Genomic DNA, 19,862 nt, shown 5'->3' with positions numbered 1-19,862 from the left:
CATGCGATCAAGTCATACCTGGTTGTCTGCTCCTCCACTGAGGGGCCGGGTGTTCCGGTGGTGGTGGTGGGGTCCTCTCTTGCTGCACAGGACGAGGCCCAGGTTGCCGGAAACTTCCTGGAACATGTTGCCCGATGATATTTTCAAGATCAGTCCTGAGAACGTCAACGACAGACAGCTGTTAAAGACATATTTACTGTCATTAATGTGATTTCATCTCCCTTGAGACTAGATTCCTGTGATGTTGTACCTGATGTCATACTGGTCTCTGCGTGGCTCCACAACAGCACTTCCTTTTTGGACTACCTTATCCAGATCACTCTTCACGAGCACCGCCTGGCGGAACACACACGCTTTCAATCAAACTTTCGTGACACAGACAAAAAACATTGTTACGAAATAGTGATACTGGTTTCAGATAATGATTTCAGAGACTGCACCCGACAACAGGACTAACACACACGTTGTTCTCTCAATGTGACTCACCCCAGTCTCCTCACACTGGAACATGAAGACTTGCTTGATGCGTTTGTTGTGTTCTTGCACAGTTACGGTCAGCAGAGAGTTGTAGGCGCAGCTATCCAGCACAGCTTTGGTTTGCAAGATGCAGCTCAAAGGCAGCGACTCCAGCTCTGACTTTAGAATCAGACAAATATCATGACGACAGAAATACAGTCAATAAATCAATTAATGAAAGTATTCGTACACAGTTGTGATTCTCAAAGAATTGTTACGATTCTGTCTTCTAGTTCTTTTATTTTCTAATAAATCTCAATGTCAAACACTGAACATCTTTTTCTGTCCTGACCAACGATGGAAATAAGACTCAGACTTTATGCTTCTTTTTTATTAACATATTGGAAAGTTGTCCATCCTCCAAAAAACAAATGTAGTTTTACTCAATGAAAAGGAATCAAAAACATTAATAAAATTGGCAAACTTGTGTCACCTACTTTTGACAGCAGCAACCCTTAACTCATGAGACCTACAACATTACTTCCGTCTTTAAGATTTTTCATACACTTTCCTCCTTTACTTAACTTTACTAAGCATCACATGTTCAATATAAACAGCAGAACACTTTGAATTCAGAATGAATGTTGTAATGGCCTTGTACCGTACTTGTTAAAGAAATGGGAGCTACCAACCTTGGTCTCGATGTCACTGAGCAGTAGATATCCCCTCTGCACCTCCATGATCATCTCCTGAGGCCACAGACGACCTTTGGCATCCAGCCTCTTGAGCTTGGCCAAGCAGTCGTCCACTGTCTTCACCTCCCGGCCGTCCAGCTCACAGGTGAACAGGTGCTGTGGAGTCAATGAGGAGAAGTCATGGATGAAGACAGCTATGGGTTGCTCGATGTCTCCACGCTTGTGCACACTTCACACTCATTTACCTCCACTCTGACGTGAAAGTTGTCAGGATGTTTGTTCAGCGTCTCGGAGTACTCCTTTCTCTGCACTGATGGGAGAGGAAATGGTTTGAAAAAAAGACGTTTGACACATTCTGTTATCCCAAAAGATGAAATATAACTAGATGAGATGGTTGATGTCCGAGCATACTGTATATTGATTTCCCACTGGGTCTGGACAGGTTTCTCTGCAGTGGAGCAACCTTGAGGTCATCTTGTTGGAAAGCTCTCCTCTGAGGGAGGTCCTCCGGTGAGAAACCCCTGAGGTGTAACAAAACCAGCAAGATTACCACAACACGGTGGTGTTTTATCATGAAAATGTTTATAGTGCTGTAAAGATTAGAAATATGACTCAAAGGCTTAACAAAATTATGTCCAGTGACCCCAAAAGTGAAATTAAATGTACTAACCTCGGGGAATACGAGAAAGGTCCACCGTTTCCAAACATTTTTAAACTACGTCTTTCTTTTTAAATTTTTTCCAAGAATCCGAGCCACTCGAACCTGTAAGATTGAGAAGATGTTCTGCCAACATTACACCCGTTTCATGTGAAACCAGGAGAGATGGTTGCATAGACCCACAGATATGAAGCAAGACTATATCACATTTGAACAAAAACAAATACACCTTTTCTCAGCTCTGTCACCCTGTAGTCATTATATCAGGGTGGCTGATGGCAGCAAGTAGAAAACATTTAGATGACATTATATATTCAGATTTACAATTATCTTGTGATTGCTAGTGTCTGCTATTCAGCTAAAGTTACATAGCTTTGAAAATAAACTTAAAAGGTAAACCGAAGCAGTGAGGCACAAAGGACATTTCCAGTTAACTAACGGTAAGTAATTCATGGTTAAAATGAGCAAAGATTCAATCATTATCAAGCTGTGCCTTGTACCTCGTCACAGAATAAATGGTAGATCAATAAAGGGAATTTTGAGGCAAAGGCTCAAATTCTGGAAACTCCAATTCAACAATAAGATGAAACTCATCACAAGAACACACATTACAGTTTAAATGTGGACCGTCACACGGATCGTGGATTGAATGTATGCAAGCGGAGTTTCCTGTCAACACCACACAAGAGTTTCTCCAAGAGCAAATACATTTCCATTTCTAAACGAGAGGCTTTGCCACCATCGGTCAAGATGTATTTACCTCCTCGGTTACCTGTCAGTTAGCTCTGCTGTCATCCTTTCCTTCTTTTAAATAGACGTTCTACCGAGCAACCGTTCCTCACAAACTACGGAGAGAATTGTCTTGACTTCCTGCTTGAAGTCACCAGGATCAAAGTGCAAGGATCTGACGTTAGTGACGGATCAACAGGCTGGGCCAGGTTTGGTGATTGAGGTTTAAGTATTTGAGGTACTGAGCGAGGCCGCGTATCTGTGCGTTGTTATGAGTCCAAAGGTTTAGAAAATGTTTCACAGTATCTCCCTCAAAGTGATCAAAGGTCTTAAGTGCTCAAGAAAATGTCATTATGCAATTATCAAGCTGAAGTGTAATCTTTTATGACAATAAAAATGGTGATGGTAAATATTTTCACACATAACGTCACTGACAAAATACATAATCAAAGGTTAAATGAAATGTTGAAAGAACAAGGAAGCTGAAGTTGAATAAGAGAACCATTTATTTTACCATCAGCTGACGTGTAAATACTGTACACACCCTTAACATATTGACAGAGACAAATAGTTTATTCCGTAACTAAAAGTGAACGTCTCGTCTTGGGACTGCGAGTTGGGGATTAGAGAAGTCTTCTTTGAAGATTTGACAGTTTAGGCCATAGCTTTGGCCTGAGTGGCCTTGGCCAGAGCCTTCAGGTCTGTGATGCACTTGGCGATGCTCTCTTTCTCCTAAAACAACAAACACACACAAACGCACATTAATTAAGCCCTCAAGTGTTACATTGTTGATGTATGTACAAGACAGTAAGAACTTAAACTAGAGTTTACTTCGCTCTGAACAGCCTGCTGGTAACGGCAGTTAACTGTTCATTTGGTCGGAAGTATGCAATATATACTGATTGAATATGCAGTACAAGCTTAGTCATCCCTAAAAGTGTTGCGTTAGCCCAGTTTATCATAAAAGAGTTTCCAAAACACTATTACGGTTTGATATCCAGCCGTGGTACGAGTAACAGTAATTCATTTTTTTCACACACATCCATACCCAAACTGAGAATCGCTGGAGGCTTCAGACAGTTTGACACAAAAAGACTGACCTGCTGAGGAGTGATGCTGCTGATGACACTCTTCTCCACCCAGTTGACCATGTGCTCCTGCTCCATCCGGGTGTGGAGATACTGAAGCGCGACCTGGTAGTCCAAGCGCCTCTTCACCTCGTTGGTCACCATGTGTAGCCTCTCCCTGAAGTTGGTCTCCAACAGCATGGCCACATTGTTCTGAGGGGAAAGAGGAGCCCATGCAGTCCTTGTAACCACACTGTGGAAATACCTGGTCTCCACTTGGATCGCTAACATTTTTGCTTCAAAGCTTGTTGCTGTGGTAACCAACATCCAAATCAGTATTTGAATGCATCAGCCATTTTTATGGTGATAACGTAGGGTATGAATTACACCAAAAAGGAATAGTAATCTTGCATATTCAACAACATTCGTTATTAAGAGTTAGCCTCAGATAGATAGCGCTGTTCATTGTGTGTGGAGGCGTCTCAAAACACACAGGAGACCGATACACAGACAGTCTCCACAAAGTCAGGTCATTTATTTTATATGTTGGCACAGGCTAGTCTATTAATTTGTTTATATATGAGCAAATTAGTTTTTATTGGCTATCATTGTAATATATTTGATGAACAAATTAATTGCATATTTTGTTGCCGTTTTTAATCAACAAAAAAGGAAAATCCATAAAGACTATATTTGCCCTCATCTCTCATCAGACAATTATACTAAAGTACAATATAAGTAAATAATGACTGCAAATTTAAGGAAAATGTAATGCGTGTTGTCGTCATCCCGCCACAAGGTCCGTGGATTATCTTGAGTAACCAGGTCATAATTTCTGGTATTTTGGGTTGAACTGTCCCTTTAAAATAGACATTATTGGAGCAAAGAAGAAAATGACAAAACATGCTAATAAATGCAGCCATAATTAAATTATAAACTGCATATTTTTAAAACGGACTGAAAATATATAAAGAAAAACAAATGTATCAATGCAACTCAATGAGACAGTGAGCTGGTGTGTTGCAGTGAGGACTCTAGGGTCCTATATTTAATTGTGGACTCCTTTTTTTCCAAGATTGTAATAAAATGTTCTCATAGTATTTCAGCTCCAAACATTCATAGTCATTGCAGGTTTATTTGGCCACTCTGATGTTGTTGCAATTTCGACTTGTTGCCAGCAGATGTCGATAAATATCCAAGATCGCTTCAAGCAGTCAATATGAATTATTTTGTAAAGATGAAGCAGTACATTATGAACATGAATATATTGGAAAATAAAATAAAAATGGCAAAGCCAATGCTGCTTACCCTCTTAGCTTCGAAGAGCATTGATCTTCCCTCTGCTCTCCACTGTTCCTTCTTCTCCTCCTCAACAGCCTGAGCCAGACTGGACATGGCCACGTCCTTCACCTCTTGAGCCTTAGCCACTTTTTCCTGCAAACAGACAAATACAGCAGGATCAAAGTTGTGCACAAAAGAGAAGACCAATGATCTTCGAACAGTCATTTCTGTACAAAAACAAAACTCTGATATCTCATTATTAACCCAAAAATAAAGATAAAAAAATGCAAATCCATTTGGTTGCCACCCTACCTCGTTCAGTTTGTCAGCAAAAGCTGCAACACTTGGGCCAAATTTCTTGATACCATAGATGATGACGCCGCCGATGGAAGCAGCAGCAAAGGTCTCATGGTTGATGACGTAGATTTCCTTGGAAAGCATGTAGAGGAGGAGACCAGTGCCCAGCATGTAAGGTCCTAAGAAAAAAAAAGTACAATTTCTTTCATTGTCAATTAAATAATATTCATGTAGCAGTTTGTTTTTGATGAAAATTTACAAAATTCAGGAGAAAAATTCAAGAATGAAAAACACAAATAATAACACTGGTGGGACGTGGTTCTAAACCACCCACAGCTCTGTCTCACTGTCACAAAATCATCATATGTAGTATAGGGACAGGGTAATGTTGCACCAAAATTGTATTTATTTTATACTAACATTTTAAATTTAATCGTATTATTACAACAACAATTTATATAAACAATAAAACTGCACATGCAATGCATTGCCATCAGATAAATTGCTCTTTACAAAACATTTCAACTTTTGACTGGTACACTGATGTCTAATGAGACCAGGCCTGTTTTACATTACACCATAAGCCTTGTGTGCTTACTGTTCTTAGATACAAAACCAAAAATGGACAAGCAGCATTCAGCTTGTAAACACAACATATCTGAACAAACTTAACTACATAACTGAAAACGTGAGATCTGCTTGAACTCTCAATCCTTTAAATCAGGGCTGAACAGTTTGCGACTGCATTTTATGAAATTAAAACTTTATTAATATCTTGCACGTACAATAACTAAATTATGAAACTAAGGGCAGACGACTAAAGTATAATCAGGTCATGTGAGAATGAATAGAAAATGTTTAGGTTTGATAAAAATGCTGTTCATTATTTTACGTGAGGGAAAGGTATAGTGGGACTCATCCTCAACATTTAAGTTGAAATAACTGAAGATTAAGTTTGGCTTCTGACCTGTGACTCCAGTTTTGGGGTACAGGAGCTGGAAAATCTCTTCGGGGAAGATGCCATGGCGGACTTTGCCTCCCTTTTCTGGCAGAGCGGGCACTGGGGCCAGACTCTGGGACGATGTGTGCAGGGAGCGAGACGCCTGGACCAGACTGTGGGAGACAACATATTAGCTTATAATATGGATCTCGGATATATTTATCTTTTATGTTAATAGTAAAATACTACTTCTAAAAGAAACATACCCAGCTCCGAGGGGGCTGCTGCTTTTCAGGCAACCAGCTGCAAACGGAGGAGACAATGACATAAATTCAGGGAAGCTTTTCAGTCATGTTATTAACACCACTCTAAAGATGTGGAATCAAAAGCTGTTAGTCATTATAGTCGTCATGAAGGTTGGATTGAGAACAGGATTGTTGTAGCGTTATTAGTGAAGTGCAACTTGTATATAACTTAAATGTCCAAGGACAAAAAAGTCACCAGAACCCAGTTAGAGGACCATTTCAATCCCTGACGATAGGATCAACCTATGTGAATGTCTGGCAGCAACTAGACTAGACATTATCAACTTGGGAGAGCACTAAAGCATAGAAACACTGTTGGTGGAGTTGCATTGTGTAGCCAGTGTAGTTAATCATTCTACTACAAACATAAAGAGCATAAACCCGACCACCGTTGCTGTCAGAGAGGTGACATTTACAGGCGTGCAGAGCAACGCTAGCTCAAGTAGCTCTGCTTCGCTCCAGCTAACGTTAGCTATCGTCATATAACTGGTAGAGATGTATGTTAGACGAACAGGAAACTCAACACAGTAAACAGCATTAACAATAACTGTTGATACAAATACATGCAATAAACGAACTCGTTTCAGATCGTATATCTTGCGTGTAGTTACCGTAGCTAGCTAAAACTAGCATAGCATGGCTCAATGTGCGGCCTTCACTTTACCCTTCAGCTTCACATTCAATCCAAACTGTTGTTCCTGCTGCTTGACAGTCTGTTTGTGTCAGAGCGAAGTGAGGTTTATTAATCAATAAAAGCAACAGTACTACATACCTGACACAATAACGAGCCTGGACAGCATGTTTGAAGATGAAGTGCGAAGTTCTTGCTACTCCTGGCACTCTTGTTTGGTCTCTACGTGCCCTTCTGCTAAGAGCCGCAAGGATGGCGGAAACACGAGATATCCTCGTGAAGCATCGCGAGAGGAGAGGAAAGCTCCTATTTTTAGAGTTGTTAAAGCAAGTGATCGCGAGATGGCGCTGTACGCAAAGAAGCTGTGGTTAATAGAAATATGAATGGGGAGAATTTTAGGTTAAACGTGATGTTAGATCCGGTGTTTTGTGTTAATTAATCTTGAAAATACTTATAACAAACTTCTAACAAGTAAATGCAATGCAGTTTAATGCAAATAACAATTTGGCCTACATAAGCCTACACACCACCAGCAAATGATGAAGTGAATGACATGTACACAACTTCACAACTCATTTTAATGAAAAATCTGTATGTACATTTAATTTAATGTACATTTCCATGAGGAAACCACACGCACATTCACACTCACACACTCTCTCTCTCACACACACACACACACACACACACACACACACACACACACACACACACACACACACACACACACACACACACACACACACACACACACACACACACACACACACACACACACACACATAGCTCTCTCTCATGTGGTGTGTTTTATCCCATGGCTGCATGTAGGGGGAATTGTCTAAGTCTGTGTGTAATCTTGGGGCCCACCCGTGTATGGCATCAGTTTGATGTGAGTGGCTGGTGAGATAGAGGAACATATGACGCTGTGGTTTACTGCACTTCCTGTAAAATTATGCTCAACAGAAACAGCTACATGTGAAACACAGACAAAACCTCCGGACACTATTTCAGAAGAGTGAGAAAAATAGATAACTTCTTAATCAACTCAGGAATACTTTACCCGACTGAATGAGATGGCATTCTAGGTAAGATCTGTCATGGTTCTCTGCTTATTAAGCAACATATTGTCTTTGCATTATGTTGTAAATGTTCCCTCCACAACCTTAATCAGTACTTTCCAAAGCCCAGTCTGTCTCGATAACTCTGATACTCAGTGTTAAATGAGCTTTCTTACAAACAACAACAACAATGCAACCACTGCAACTGCAACATCTACATTACATTTACTGTTACTACAACTAAAAGTACTCCTATACGAGCTATTACTGCTTCTACAGTAGAAAACAGTAGTAAACACATTAAAATGTACTGTTGAGGTTTTGCTTTTTGCTTTTTTAAATAAATACTGCTCACATACTTTTGGAGCACAAACAGTAACTTTCTTTCTTTATTTTCCAAAGCAGGTAAGTTTAAGGGCATATTTCATGTAAATGAAAAAACTAAACTGAACTGTTATATACAGTTTATCTTCATGTGTCCTGTCTGAACCATCATTTTGCACCTGAAACTAAATAATATTTGTCAGCTACCTATAACATTTGATACATAGCAGTAGATTGTATGACTCAAATGTTTACATGCTTTATTTTTCATAATTTAGGACAATTATAAGTCATTTCATGATGTATTTCCGTTGTAGGCTTGAAACACAGAAACGACCAGAGGGGCTGCCATGGATACCCTGACTGTCAGCAGTATACAGCTCTCCCCAGTGAAACACTTTGAACAAATAGTGGACATCAGAGCAGAGAAACGTGAACACATGCGAGGACGCAACAACGTGACTGCATGTCGCAGCCCTACGAGAGAGTTTGACACAAGACTGATCAAGAACGAATTGAAGGAAAAAAGGCAACTTGAATTTCTGAGGAGGAGATCAGTGAGCCCAGAGCCGTGTGGTTTGACTACTACAAACTATTATTCTCAGGGAAAACCTTCAACAAAGACATTTTCAATGAAACAATATAGTTCAATCAAGTCAGAGACATTGCACGCCGATGTCCAAAATACTCCAACTGCTAATGGGAGACATACAAGGATGATTTTAACACCAACAAGTAGCGTAACTGAAGGCCCAAGCACCAGTAACTGGGTAATATCCATTGACGTTATTAGTGTTATTTCATCAGATCCATGTTGAATCTTTCCACGTCCACAGGAATAATAGCTGCATCATCTTCTCTCTCCTCATTTCCTCAGGCTTCATTATGGACAGAACAGGTAACACTGATGAGGCAAGAGAAAGGCCATGCAAGGAAGCAAACATCTACCTCCACACCAACAATAAAGGAATCAAACCAGCACAGGGCCAAAAGCACAGATAAAAGAGAGAATAGTATTAATGGTAAACATTTTGCCTAGTTGTATAACATTTTTTATCATAGAATGTTAAATTATCTTTTATTGGCCCACTAATAATGCTGCTTTTACTTTCTCTCAAAGCTCAAAAGACAAGCATCAGAACATTCATCCAAGCAGAAAAGATTCACCAAAAATTCTCTGTCCAAACTGAAAATATTCTCCAAAAGAATATACAGCATGAGACCAGTGTGCAGACAGAGTGGGTTGAAGTTAAATCTCAAATTTGATGTCAGAGGCAGCTATGATAATGTTTTGTATTTTTTAAATGAGATATTTTCTTCTGTGCAGGTCTGGTCTCGTCACTGTCAAGGAGTCAGTACGTTTCAAACTGTTGCTTTATTAAATGGGGTTTTAAATCTATAAATTGCATATTAGAAAACTAAGATTTAATCAAATATAACTGTTTTTGATGTCTTTTATCTCACACACAATAGGATCTTCAGAGGTTAACAGACTACTTGCAGGTGAACATAATTATTTTCCAAATCAATTCTGTGCTATTGTTTTTTTCTTTAAATCAGGACTATGTCACTTTTGACAGATTAAATAACGCATTCTTCCTCTAATGAAAGAAAAGTTAAATTCATTAGCCATAAAGCTCCGCCTTTCTCCGTTAAACACACTCAGGCATTTTATTGATACAGCCTCACTTAATCTGGTATGACATGAAGCTTATGGTTGCTAATGTTAGCAAAGGTTAGCTTTGTAATGACATTACTGAAGTACATGTGTGATTTTTCTTATTGTCCTACTGTTACACTACATTTTACCACTCAAAATAATCTCATAAATGTAAAGAAAAGTTAAACAGATGCTTTGTTTATATTATCGGAAGCCACTGTATGCTTGTAGCTTATGGTGGCTAACATTAGCAAATGCTAGTTAGATTAGTTGTATAACTGACATAAAGGAAGTTGGTGACTTTATTATTATTCTCTACTTTGTTTGTTTGTTCTGAAGTCACTGTAAGCACATTCCTGTGCAAAGTTAATCACCTGCCTTTAATGTTTGAGACTAAAATATGCACATTTTATTGGTGTTTTTTAACGGAGAGCAGGAGATGATGAGGCAAGCTTATTTGATTAGTCTAAAAGCTTAACAGATGATGCTGACTGACTTAAGTTACACTCAGTATGTGCACAATGCTGTAGCTCTCTTTGCTGTCGGTTTTCTACCAGGAGGCCCTGTGGAGAGAGGAGGCCGTGAAGAAGAAGCTTGTCGCCCTCCAGGAGAGCACGTCAAGCCTCGTGAACTCTTCGAACAAAATATGGACGGTAAGACTCTACATCAGTATGCATACCACCCACAGCGGGTCACAGTTACAGTTTCCAAACACCAAACAATCTCTTGTTTTATACGGTCATGTTGTTTTTTGGGTTTGTCAAAGTCACGTATGGAGGCTGCTACCTCAGGAAGGCCTATGCAGTCTGTGGTTTGGAGCTTCCTGTTTCTGCTCTAACCTGCTGCATAGGAGGAGAGCAAGCTGTCATTCTTATACAGGAAGGGTGTGACAGTCTATGGGTGCTATGAATCCTCATTAACTCTCTTTTGTTTACTCTGGCTGTAATGAATGAAGGGGAAGTATAGTGTTTCCCTTTTTCTGTTTAATTGTTGTTTTAATTTGGTTTTGAACTGCTGTGGATCTAGAAATTGATTTAGTTAAAATCATTTGTGCTTGTTCTTTCTCTCTCAGGTATGTTATCATTAGGCAACCTATATGTTATATATGTTTTTTCGAAATCAAAACAAAAAGATCACAAAGATCAGGCATTGTGATCTTTCTTGAGGCTCACTGATGCTGAAAGTTGCCTCTGTGCACCAGTGAGTGTAGACAGTGAAATAACATACTGTCACAATTCTGCTTGATTCATTTTCCATCTGCAGGCTACAGTGTGACAGTCAGTCATTTCCTTTCTAACCCACAGGCTCGCTGCAGTGAAGACTTGCTGAGAAACCAGATCAAAGCTCTGGAGGCGCAGCTGCAAGTCTGCCTGCAGGTAAGAACAGCAGCTGGCGGTAAAGACGCAAACACGGAGTGTTTTTTAAATCTTTAAATGTAATTAATGTAAAAACCCAAACATTTGGTCCTTCCTAAAACAGCCGACCTGGTCATCATTTTCCCTCATGTTGTCCAGTGTCTACTCTGGTTTTGGAAAGCATTTGGAGCTTTAACTCAACAGCGGTGTGTCCTTATAGAAGTTTCCCAAGGATGGAGTGAAGAAACTGCTGATACAGATGGAGAAGCAGAAACTGGTGTACGAGGAGAGGGCCCTGGTCGCATTGCAGAAGGTCACACAGGAGAAAACTGAGGCACTCATCAAGTCTGAGACAATGCAGGTCAAATATATAGCTTGTAACCCAAATAAACAACATGTATATTTGACTATGTTGAAAGACACTGTCATTGACTTATTATTTGTTGCCATCAGGAAGCACTAACTACGGGAAAGGCAGAGGCACTGAGGTGGCAGAGCCTTTGTAAGGAGCTGAAGCTGAGCTCTGAACAGCTTAGGGAAAACCAACACCTTTATAATGAACAGATACAACAGCTGCACAGCCAAGTGGAGGTATGGTAACTGTGACCATGTGAATGGCCAGAAGTTTTAATGTGTATGGTTGTGAAAAACGTGTGTCCTGTGCAGCTGTCCAGTACCAGAGAGGCCGAGATGAGAGAGGAGGTGATGTCATTGCGACAAGAGAAGAAGGAGCTACAGTACAACATGTGCCTGGTGGAAGAAGACAATCAGATTTTAAGAGAGGAAATCCAGCACATCAGAGGCAAGATGCTTAGACCTATAGAGTCATATTTTATACAGAGTACAAGGTAACATGGTTCTTTTATGTAAACAGTTTTCTATCTCCTAGATGGCAGCAAGGAGAACCAGGGCTCCATGATGCAGGGGCTTCTGACATCGGAGGAAGCAGAGCCACGACTGATGGCGAGGAGAGACTCTCAGGTGGAGGAGCAGCTCATTCACACTCAAGACAAACTCCGGCTCAAAGAGAGAGAGGTGAAGTGGAGCTATCAGTGAGTGGCTCAGTCGAGGCTTGAGTTAGTTGATAACTGAGTCAAATATAATATCATTTACGATTTCTAAAATGTTTTCACTAATGCATAATGATTTATTTTATATTTATTGACAAAACAAATCCTAAATACACTCAGCTTCCACATAACCCACAACCCTCTAATTTACTAATACATTTTAAATGAGTGTCAAATACTACTTAAAAGATATTTATCAAGATGCATTTTATTTTAAATATTGCTATTTCGAGGTACATTTGGCAGTCAAATTTGATCTGCATACGTGTGTACGCACAGTGCGAGGAGCTGCAGACGGAGCTGCATGCCATGGAGCAGGAGTGCCAGTCAAGCCAGGCCCGGTTGTCGCAGTGCAGAGACGAGCTCCGGCAACTCAGTCACCGCAGCAGGAGACCGGTGAGCCCCGTGTGTGTGTGTGTGTGTGTGTGTGTGTGTGTGTGTGTGTGTGTGTGTGTGTGTGTGTGTGTGTGCGTGTGCGTGTGTGTAGGGTAATTTTAAACTAAATGCCCTTGCTATACTCAAATGCTCATTTGCCCTTACATTGTCAGAATTTATTTTGCTTCATTTTTGCTGCATTGACCAAATCCACTGAAGCAATAAGCTATATATATATTTTTTTATATATATATAAATTGACATTTCTTCCCACTTTGTTTAGACACGGCTTGGCTCCTGGTGGAAAGTGTCTATGACCTTCCTTCTTCTCCTTGGTGTGGTGGGGGTTGCCATGTTGTGGCTGTGGTATCCTCCTTTCAGGGAGCAAGCTGAAGACCTATACTCAGACATAGAAGCACGTATTGAAGACTATCTCATGGACATGGCTTCTCCTCAACACTCTGGTTGTTTTAGACCGATATGATAATGTTATTGCTCAGGAACATTGTTTTTTTGTTGTTGTTTTGTTGCTTTGTTTTAAAAAACATAGGATGTAGTTATAATTTTGTATTTCAAACAATTTAAGACTTGGAGCTCAGAGTATTTGTGAAAATGTTGAGTTGATATGTGTAGTAGGATGTTTGCAGAATGTAAAGGAACACTTCCAGTGTAAAAAAGGACAAATGTATTTTTAATGTACTGTAAACAGCTTGATTGGTCAATATAAGCTCCTTGAATGATTAAAAAGCCATTAAAAAACATTAAAATCCATTAGACAAAGAGAAAACATAGTTCTTTCAGCTGTTGCTCTAAGTAAACAAAAGAAGGGAGAGTGAGGAAATAAAGTAATATTTACTATAACCAATGTTACTGTTGGTTGAGTTAAAAAAAAAACATTTTAAGCTTTGTGAGTTGAAATCAAATAAAGTGTCACCGGTTGGAGTCTTGAGTTCATATTGGGTTGAGTGTAAAACAAGATACGTGAGATTAGTAAAGACATTGTAAGGAAGGACCACTCTTAAGTTGATCAGTTTCTTGGTTGAATCCTAATGTATCCTAAACAAATCATCATCCACCAACCAACATCTATTCCCCTTTGAGTAAGATCTCCTCCTACTTAGAGACTAAAAATTCCCGTGTGCCACTGGACTCATCCATATATCCTCTATGGTCTGGTATAAAACAAAGAGGTAGAACCATCCCCGTCACAGTTAAGACTGCACCAGTGGACATCATTAACTGTCTCAGTGATGTCATGGCACTGTGTGGTAACTACCAGCTGCTCGTGTCAATGCTAAAATGACTCAAATGAATAATATGTTGTCAATTCTAAACAAATGTTCATGAAACTGACAGGCATGACACATGGCACCATCTATTGTCTGATTAAACTCAACCCCAGAGACAAAACACACTATTGTCCATTGTATTCGGTGGTTTTAACTGTTCTAGATAAAGCTCCATTCTCAACCGGCACTGACGCAGCACATCCACCACACAGATGGTTCACACACGCTTACCTGTATGGTCCCCAAATACACCACAGCTCATTGAAGAGATGGATCTTTGCTGGACTGAGGGCAGTCTCCTGTTGAAACTGGCACTGAAGGTAAGAGGCTGCAAAGTAGATGCCGATGAGTGAAGAAGTATGTGTAACATATTTCACAATATGACTGGAAGGATCTTGCAAAACTCTCTTTTACTTACAGAGTGATAATCCTCCACAAGATGAGGACTGCAGTTCTGCTGTTCGTTGTGGGGTTGTGTGTGTTGAATGCCGCATCTTCCCTGAAAATATGCGCTTTCAATGTTCAGAGCTTCGGTGAATCAAAGGCAAACAACAAGAAGGTTATGGGGATTCTTCTAAAGGTACTCTACTGCGCAACAGCTGGGGCAATATCCACGCAGAACTAGATAACTGATAGATCTTTTTTAAATATTTTGCTCCCAAGATTCTTTCTCGGTGCGACTTGTGTCTTATTCAGGAGGTCCGAGACTCTAAAGGAACAGCGATACAAGCTCTGGTTAAGGATCTCAACAGGTACGAGCTTTGTTAATCTGAAAGATCTGGTGAAGCCTCGGTCACAACTGCAACTTTAAACTTCTAGGTTTGACAAATCCAACTCATACTCCTATGTGGAAAGTGAAAGGCTGGGGAGGAAGACTTACAAGGAGCAGTATGTCTACATTTACAGGTAAGCTGTAATCAAACATGACCTATTGCTCTTTATGGTCAGATGAACATGGCATCCTGAATGTTGTCTTTTCTCATCTTCTCCAGGAACAATGTGCTGACAATCAAAGAGCATTATCAGTATCCTAAACTAGAAGGGGAAGGAACCAAAGAAGTCAATGCTTTCTCCAGAGAGCCTTTCGTCGTTCGCTTTCACTCCCCAACGACATGTACGATGAAGCAAAATGCATCTTTGGAATTATACAGAAAAAGAAAGTTGCCACATTAGCACACACTATTATTCAGTTTCACAAAGATAGACTTTATTTTCCTGGGTTTTAAAAACCTGGATGCTATGTGGATATCGACACCTTATTAAGGTTGTAGGACAGAAAACAAATCCCTGGATAATATCATAGTAATGTATACAGGGATATTAATAATCAGGGTTCTCTATTTTCCATGTGAGCACTGTACATGTATGATCATACCATATGAGCAAAACCAAGAAAAGACTGAAGTTTTCATGTAAACACATTCATTGAAGATTTGTCATAAATGTTTGAGTGGTTGTTGTTACTTTGCAGTGGTGAAGGATTTTGTCCTGATTGGGCAGCACACCTGTCCAAGAAATGCCATGAAGGAGATTAATGAACTGTATACTGTCTTCAAAGGAATTTACAAGAAGTGGAAGAATGATGTACGTTAAACCATCATCATAATTTAAACACAGTATATTTATATACATTTCACGTTTTTATCTTGATCTTGGTCCGAGTTCCTCAGCTTAGCTTCATATTATTTTGTCTCTTCCACATATCACCACATTCACTTCCCTTTTTGCCTCCTTTCATTCACCCAGAATGTGATGATCTTAGGGGACCTCAACGCCGGCTGTAGCTACGTCACCATCAAGGGCTGGGGAGCTGTGCGCTTGAGGAGTGACCCAAAGTTCCGCTGGTTAATTGGAGATGAGCAGGACACGACTGTCCGTGAGAAGACGCACTGCGCCTATGACAGGTCAGTGACTGCTAGAAACTCAATTACACGAGGTCACTGAAGAAGTGCTCCACAAAGAAAAGCATGTGTACGCTCTATAATGATAGATCTTTCTGCTGAAGGGTAATGTCTTATACACTATTTGGAATTTCCAGGATCATTGTCCACGGACGTGAGATTATTTCCAGTATAGTGCCGGGTTCAGCTCAACCATTCAACTTCAAAAATTATTTCCATCTAACAGAGGAGGAGGTAAACATGTCATCTATACACATACCCTCCTTTAATTCAGTTATATACCTAAAATGAACATTCATTTCTTCTCATGGCACTTTTAGGCTCTTCAGGTGAGTGATCATTTTCCTGTAGAAGTTGACCTGAAGCCTAACAGCCGCTACCTCCTCCGCAATGAGCTGTAGGACAAGCAGCAACAAACCAGGATGTCTGATTGGAACTGTAGTTTACAAAATAAATCAAAGTTTCCAACAAAATATTCACTGACAATTACAGTTATTTTGTAATGACTCTAACTCATCACTAAAGCGGTACTGTACTCATCTCAGTATAATACAGTAGGACACCATAAACATGAGTTTTTTTAGCATGAAGGAACAACTGCATGAGTGTTGTGCATCTGAAACTGAGACCACATCAAAGCTGACATCATTTCATGAGCTCATGAAGGTAGGTTCCTGAAGACATGCAAAACATTACTTTTGTGATTTAACTTTTTAGAGAGACACACATTTTGATCATCTTCAGTTTTACGGTACGGCTTACATTATGTAGACATTTGTAGTTTTATATATATATAACCAAATACATTAGATTGAATGTGTAATTTATGCAACGTCTGTTTGACAGGAAGCCATGTGCCGCAACATGAGAGTTAGATCGCGCTCTCTTCCTTTCTGAGAAGAGATTATCTGTGGCAGTAATGTTTGTCTTGATATAACTTGTACTTTATAAACTATTGTTTTCCCTGTTTGAAAAGATGGAAACAAGTTTTGCTGATCTACTAAAATTATGCTTTTTCAGGTAAGACATACATCTTATATGTCTTAGTAGAAATGTATTTACTTTTCTTTTTAAACTAGTTTTGAAAGCATTTAATTTCCAAACAATGATGTTACAGAAACAGCTGCTACATCATTCCCTGATTTGGACCTTGAGAATTTAAATTTTGAAGAAAGATTTGAGGCAGACATCTCTGAAGAAAACTTTCTTACAAAGGAAGACGGGGCGCTGCAACAGGAAGCAACTGGTCAAACTGCAGTGTTCTCTGCTATGGAAACTAAAGATATAAACATGGCTAAAAGGGTTGATGAAGAGCAGTGTGATGATACAAGCGAAGAGGAGGATTTTGAAGGTGGAAAGGTCATGAACAGGGACAAAACACCGGAGCAGGATTACTCAAGCTCAGAAGGAGAGACTGAAGAGATAGGCTCTGGAGAAGATGAAGAGGCTGAGGAAGATAATATGCGAACAGGAGAGAAATCAGAGGATCTATCGAGGTTGGATCGCTGCGGCAACGAGTTTTGCGAGGGGAATAAAGAGGACAGGATCTTTACTGAGGGACAACCTCTGGACCCGCAGGGTGCTGAACACCCTCAAGTTAGAAACAAGGAGCAAGGTGAGAGCGAGAGTGATGAGGAGGTGTCCTATTTTGAGAGAGTCCCTGAACGTGGCATTGAGATGATGATAAGAGGTGACGGGATTGAAGAGGACGAGCAAGAGAGGAAAAAGGAAACGAAAGAGAACTTGTGTGATTCTGAGCGTGAGGGTATGAAAATCAAACAAGAAGAAACAGCTGTTCTCGCTCTGTGCTGTGAGCAGAAGCTTGAAAATCCTTCCGTGGATGGCCCAGCGAAAGCCAATTTGGAGTTTCCAGAAATATCAGTGCAACACCTGCAGGATCTTTTTACTGAAGTTGACAGTGAGAAATATGGAGAGAAAATGAAGGATTTCTCAGGGGAGGAGCACCAAGATGCAGGTGAGAGCTTTGCAGATTACCCCTCAGACTTTTCTTCATGTGAATATGTAGAAGATGGAGGAACGAATCAAGAGAAGAATCACCAGTCAATCGCCTTGGCTTGTCCATCAGACAACGATTCAATTAAAAAGCAGGAAACCTGTCAGGAAAGAGCTGTAACAGATGTAATGTGGATGGGAAGAGCTGAGGACACTGATGAGGAGGGGGGCGGGTATCTGTACAGCAGAGATCTAGAGGTGGATTCCAACGAGTTCAGGAGCCTGGATGTGGCTGATAGAGAAAAAGACATTGTGGAGAACGTGTCTGGCGATGCAGCTGTGACGGCAGTAGATGAAGGAGGTGCAACAGGTGAGAGTGATTCCTACACCTCCAGTGATGATGAGGTCCAAGTAAAAAGGAGTGATGAGGAACTCCTTGATTGTATGCGTCTACAAGATCTTGAAAGCAGTAAGCAACTGGAGGAGACTCACGGTGAGAGCGGTGCAGCCTTTTCTGACGACTACAACAGAGTGGATCCAGCAGATTTCAACAATTATTGGAATCTAGACGTGTCAACAACTGATAGCCTTCTGTCTGAGGACCTGTTAACCACAGAGGACACAGATGAAGCGGATACACCGCCTTCAGATGTGACTCAGCATTGTGCAGAAGACGGCAACAGCTACTCAGTGGTACAGCGAGGGGATGCAAAAACAACAAACCGCTCCAACCAGGGATCCCTGGATGATAGCTTCTTCTTCAACACCGAACATGAAGCCTCTGGGATCATGGAGACTGGACAGTTGGGAGAAGACGAGTATGAAGAGGAGAGGAACTGGGAACAAGAGCAGAAGAGAATCAAGGCTTTCTACGAGTTTTATGACGACAGCGACGGAGAGAACAAAAGAGAAGGTGAGTGGAGACGATGGAGGGTATAATCTTTATATGGCATCACATTTTCAAACAATTTATCAGTTTCAAATTATGCATTTTTATAGGAAGACCGATAAAAGTTCAGTTTTGTGCAGATCCACTGTCTCAAGTCATTCACTATGAAACTGATAGGTGAGCAGTGTGTATTACACTTTTTTTTCTTGAACAAAAACTGCAACTTGAGCTACAACAGATCCAAACCAACCTCAACTGTGTCTGCTTTCTTGTTCCTCAGCAGTGACAGAGCTTCACTCAGCAGCTCCACAGACGGGGAGGAGGACCTGAGCTCCGCAGACACATCCGAGGTTTTCATGTGGACAAATATGAGAACACATTAAAAAAAAAACATAGACATGAACACATAAACTTGATTTCCTAACTGCTTTGCCTATGTCCAGGAATTTAGGGAGCTTGACGACGCCACGGAAATGTCACATGCTGGTGACCCCCCAAACACTCAGCCACCAGAGAATGTGCCAGATATCAGCAACACACACATTTGTAACAGGAAACACAAAGTGTGTACTCACTGGCTTTTACTGGACATTCACTTTGTTCATTTGTTCCTGAATGGTTTAGTGACTTTGCCTCTCTGCCCTTTGTTCCCGCAGTGCTTCAACATGCTGAAGCTGACACTGAAGATGGCTCTGGTGATACTGACGGGACTGCTGATGTTCTGGTTTGCCACAGACCAAGCGGGCTGGTTCAGCCATGTGTCGTTCTTTTAGGTCAAACCCTAATTTGTTGTCATTTAAATTTGTTTACATGCTTACGGCTGATGAAAGATGAATCCAAAATGACAATATTGTCTGGTAAAAATGCTATGTAAAGTGTTAAACATTCATGCAATTGTGTGCTTAATAAATATCTATCTTTGTCTACAA

General features: G+C 40.4%; 4 protein-coding genes across 14 annotated transcripts in view; 2 read left to right on the top strand and 2 right to left on the bottom strand.

Annotated features, from left to right (window-relative positions):
* Nucleotides 1–14,691, bottom strand: part of eps8l3b (EPS8-like 3b) — a 19,509-nt gene extending 4,818 nt beyond the window's left edge. Inside the window, exons 1-9 of the mRNA XM_034536883.1 lie at nt 14,609–14,691; nt 14,422–14,518; nt 1,822–1,914; nt 1,563–1,672; nt 1,397–1,461; nt 1,149–1,307; nt 487–636; nt 251–336; nt 19–155 (exon numbers count right to left, since the gene is read on the bottom strand). Of these exons, the coding sequence (XP_034392774.1) occupies nt 19–155; nt 251–336; nt 487–636; nt 1,149–1,307; nt 1,397–1,461; nt 1,563–1,672; nt 1,822–1,859 (745 nt within the window). The 5' untranslated portion in view covers nt 1,860–1,914; nt 14,422–14,518; nt 14,609–14,691. The remainder of the gene's footprint in view (nt 1–18; nt 156–250; nt 337–486; nt 637–1,148; nt 1,308–1,396; nt 1,462–1,562; nt 1,673–1,821; nt 1,915–14,421; nt 14,519–14,608) is intronic.
* Nucleotides 3,027–7,414, bottom strand: atp5pb (ATP synthase peripheral stalk-membrane subunit b). Its single transcript, XM_034536890.1, has 7 exons — nt 7,201–7,414; nt 6,390–6,426; nt 6,151–6,296; nt 5,199–5,362; nt 4,914–5,039; nt 3,639–3,818; nt 3,027–3,270 (listed from the first exon to the last, which is right to left on the bottom strand). The coding sequence occupies exons 1-7, from the start codon at nt 7,226–7,228 to the stop codon at nt 3,193–3,195; spliced, it is 759 nt and encodes a 252-aa protein (XP_034392781.1). The 5' UTR covers nt 7,229–7,414; the 3' UTR covers nt 3,027–3,192.
* LOC117733324 (TRAF3-interacting JNK-activating modulator) lies at nt 7,947–13,840 on the top strand. 3 transcript variants are annotated; one of them, XM_034536886.1, is made up of 14 exons: nt 7,947–8,144; nt 8,759–9,211; nt 9,319–9,463; nt 9,562–9,679; nt 9,769–9,796; nt 9,915–9,944; nt 10,659–10,754; nt 11,406–11,477; nt 11,677–11,817; nt 11,910–12,047; nt 12,123–12,258; nt 12,331–12,508; nt 12,806–12,922; nt 13,185–13,332. In XM_034536886.1, exons 2-14 carry the CDS (start codon nt 8,792–8,794, stop codon nt 13,216–13,218), a joined length of 1,653 nt encoding a protein of 550 aa, XP_034392777.1. In that variant the 5' UTR covers nt 7,947–8,144; nt 8,759–8,791; the 3' UTR covers nt 13,219–13,332. The 3 variants fall into 3 exon arrangements, with proteins under 3 accessions (XP_034392777.1, XP_034392775.1, XP_034392776.1); XM_034536884.1 differs by having other exon boundaries at nt 7,948–8,144; nt 12,331–12,491; nt 13,185–13,840; XM_034536885.1 differs by having other exon boundaries at nt 7,950–8,144; nt 12,346–12,491; nt 13,185–13,840.
* Nucleotides 13,966–19,862, top strand: dnase1l1l (deoxyribonuclease I-like 1-like). Of its 9 annotated transcripts, XM_034536881.1 has the most exons (11): nt 13,966–14,510; nt 14,611–14,770; nt 14,854–14,942; nt 15,010–15,096; nt 15,183–15,304; nt 15,662–15,774; nt 15,937–16,094; nt 16,229–16,325; nt 16,412–16,420; nt 17,068–17,111; nt 17,209–17,340. In XM_034536881.1, exons 2-11 carry the CDS (start codon nt 14,630–14,632, stop codon nt 17,231–17,233), a joined length of 885 nt encoding a protein of 294 aa, XP_034392772.1. In that variant the 5' UTR covers nt 13,966–14,510; nt 14,611–14,629; the 3' UTR covers nt 17,234–17,340. The 9 variants fall into 9 exon arrangements, 7 of the variants coding, with proteins under 7 accessions (XP_034392772.1, XP_034392773.1, XP_034392766.1 ...); XR_004609719.1 differs by having other exon boundaries at nt 14,887–14,942; nt 16,412–17,111; nt 17,209–17,284; XR_004609718.1 differs by having other exon boundaries at nt 16,412–17,111; nt 17,209–17,284.

This window comes from Cyclopterus lumpus, chromosome 7 (assembly GCF_009769545.1).
Source record: "Cyclopterus lumpus isolate fCycLum1 chromosome 7, fCycLum1.pri, whole genome shotgun sequence".
Taxonomy (NCBI): domain Eukaryota; kingdom Metazoa; phylum Chordata; class Actinopteri; order Perciformes; family Cyclopteridae; genus Cyclopterus; species Cyclopterus lumpus.
The sequence above is the reverse complement of the archived record's forward strand: the minus strand, read 5'-3'. Positions and strand labels throughout refer to the sequence as shown.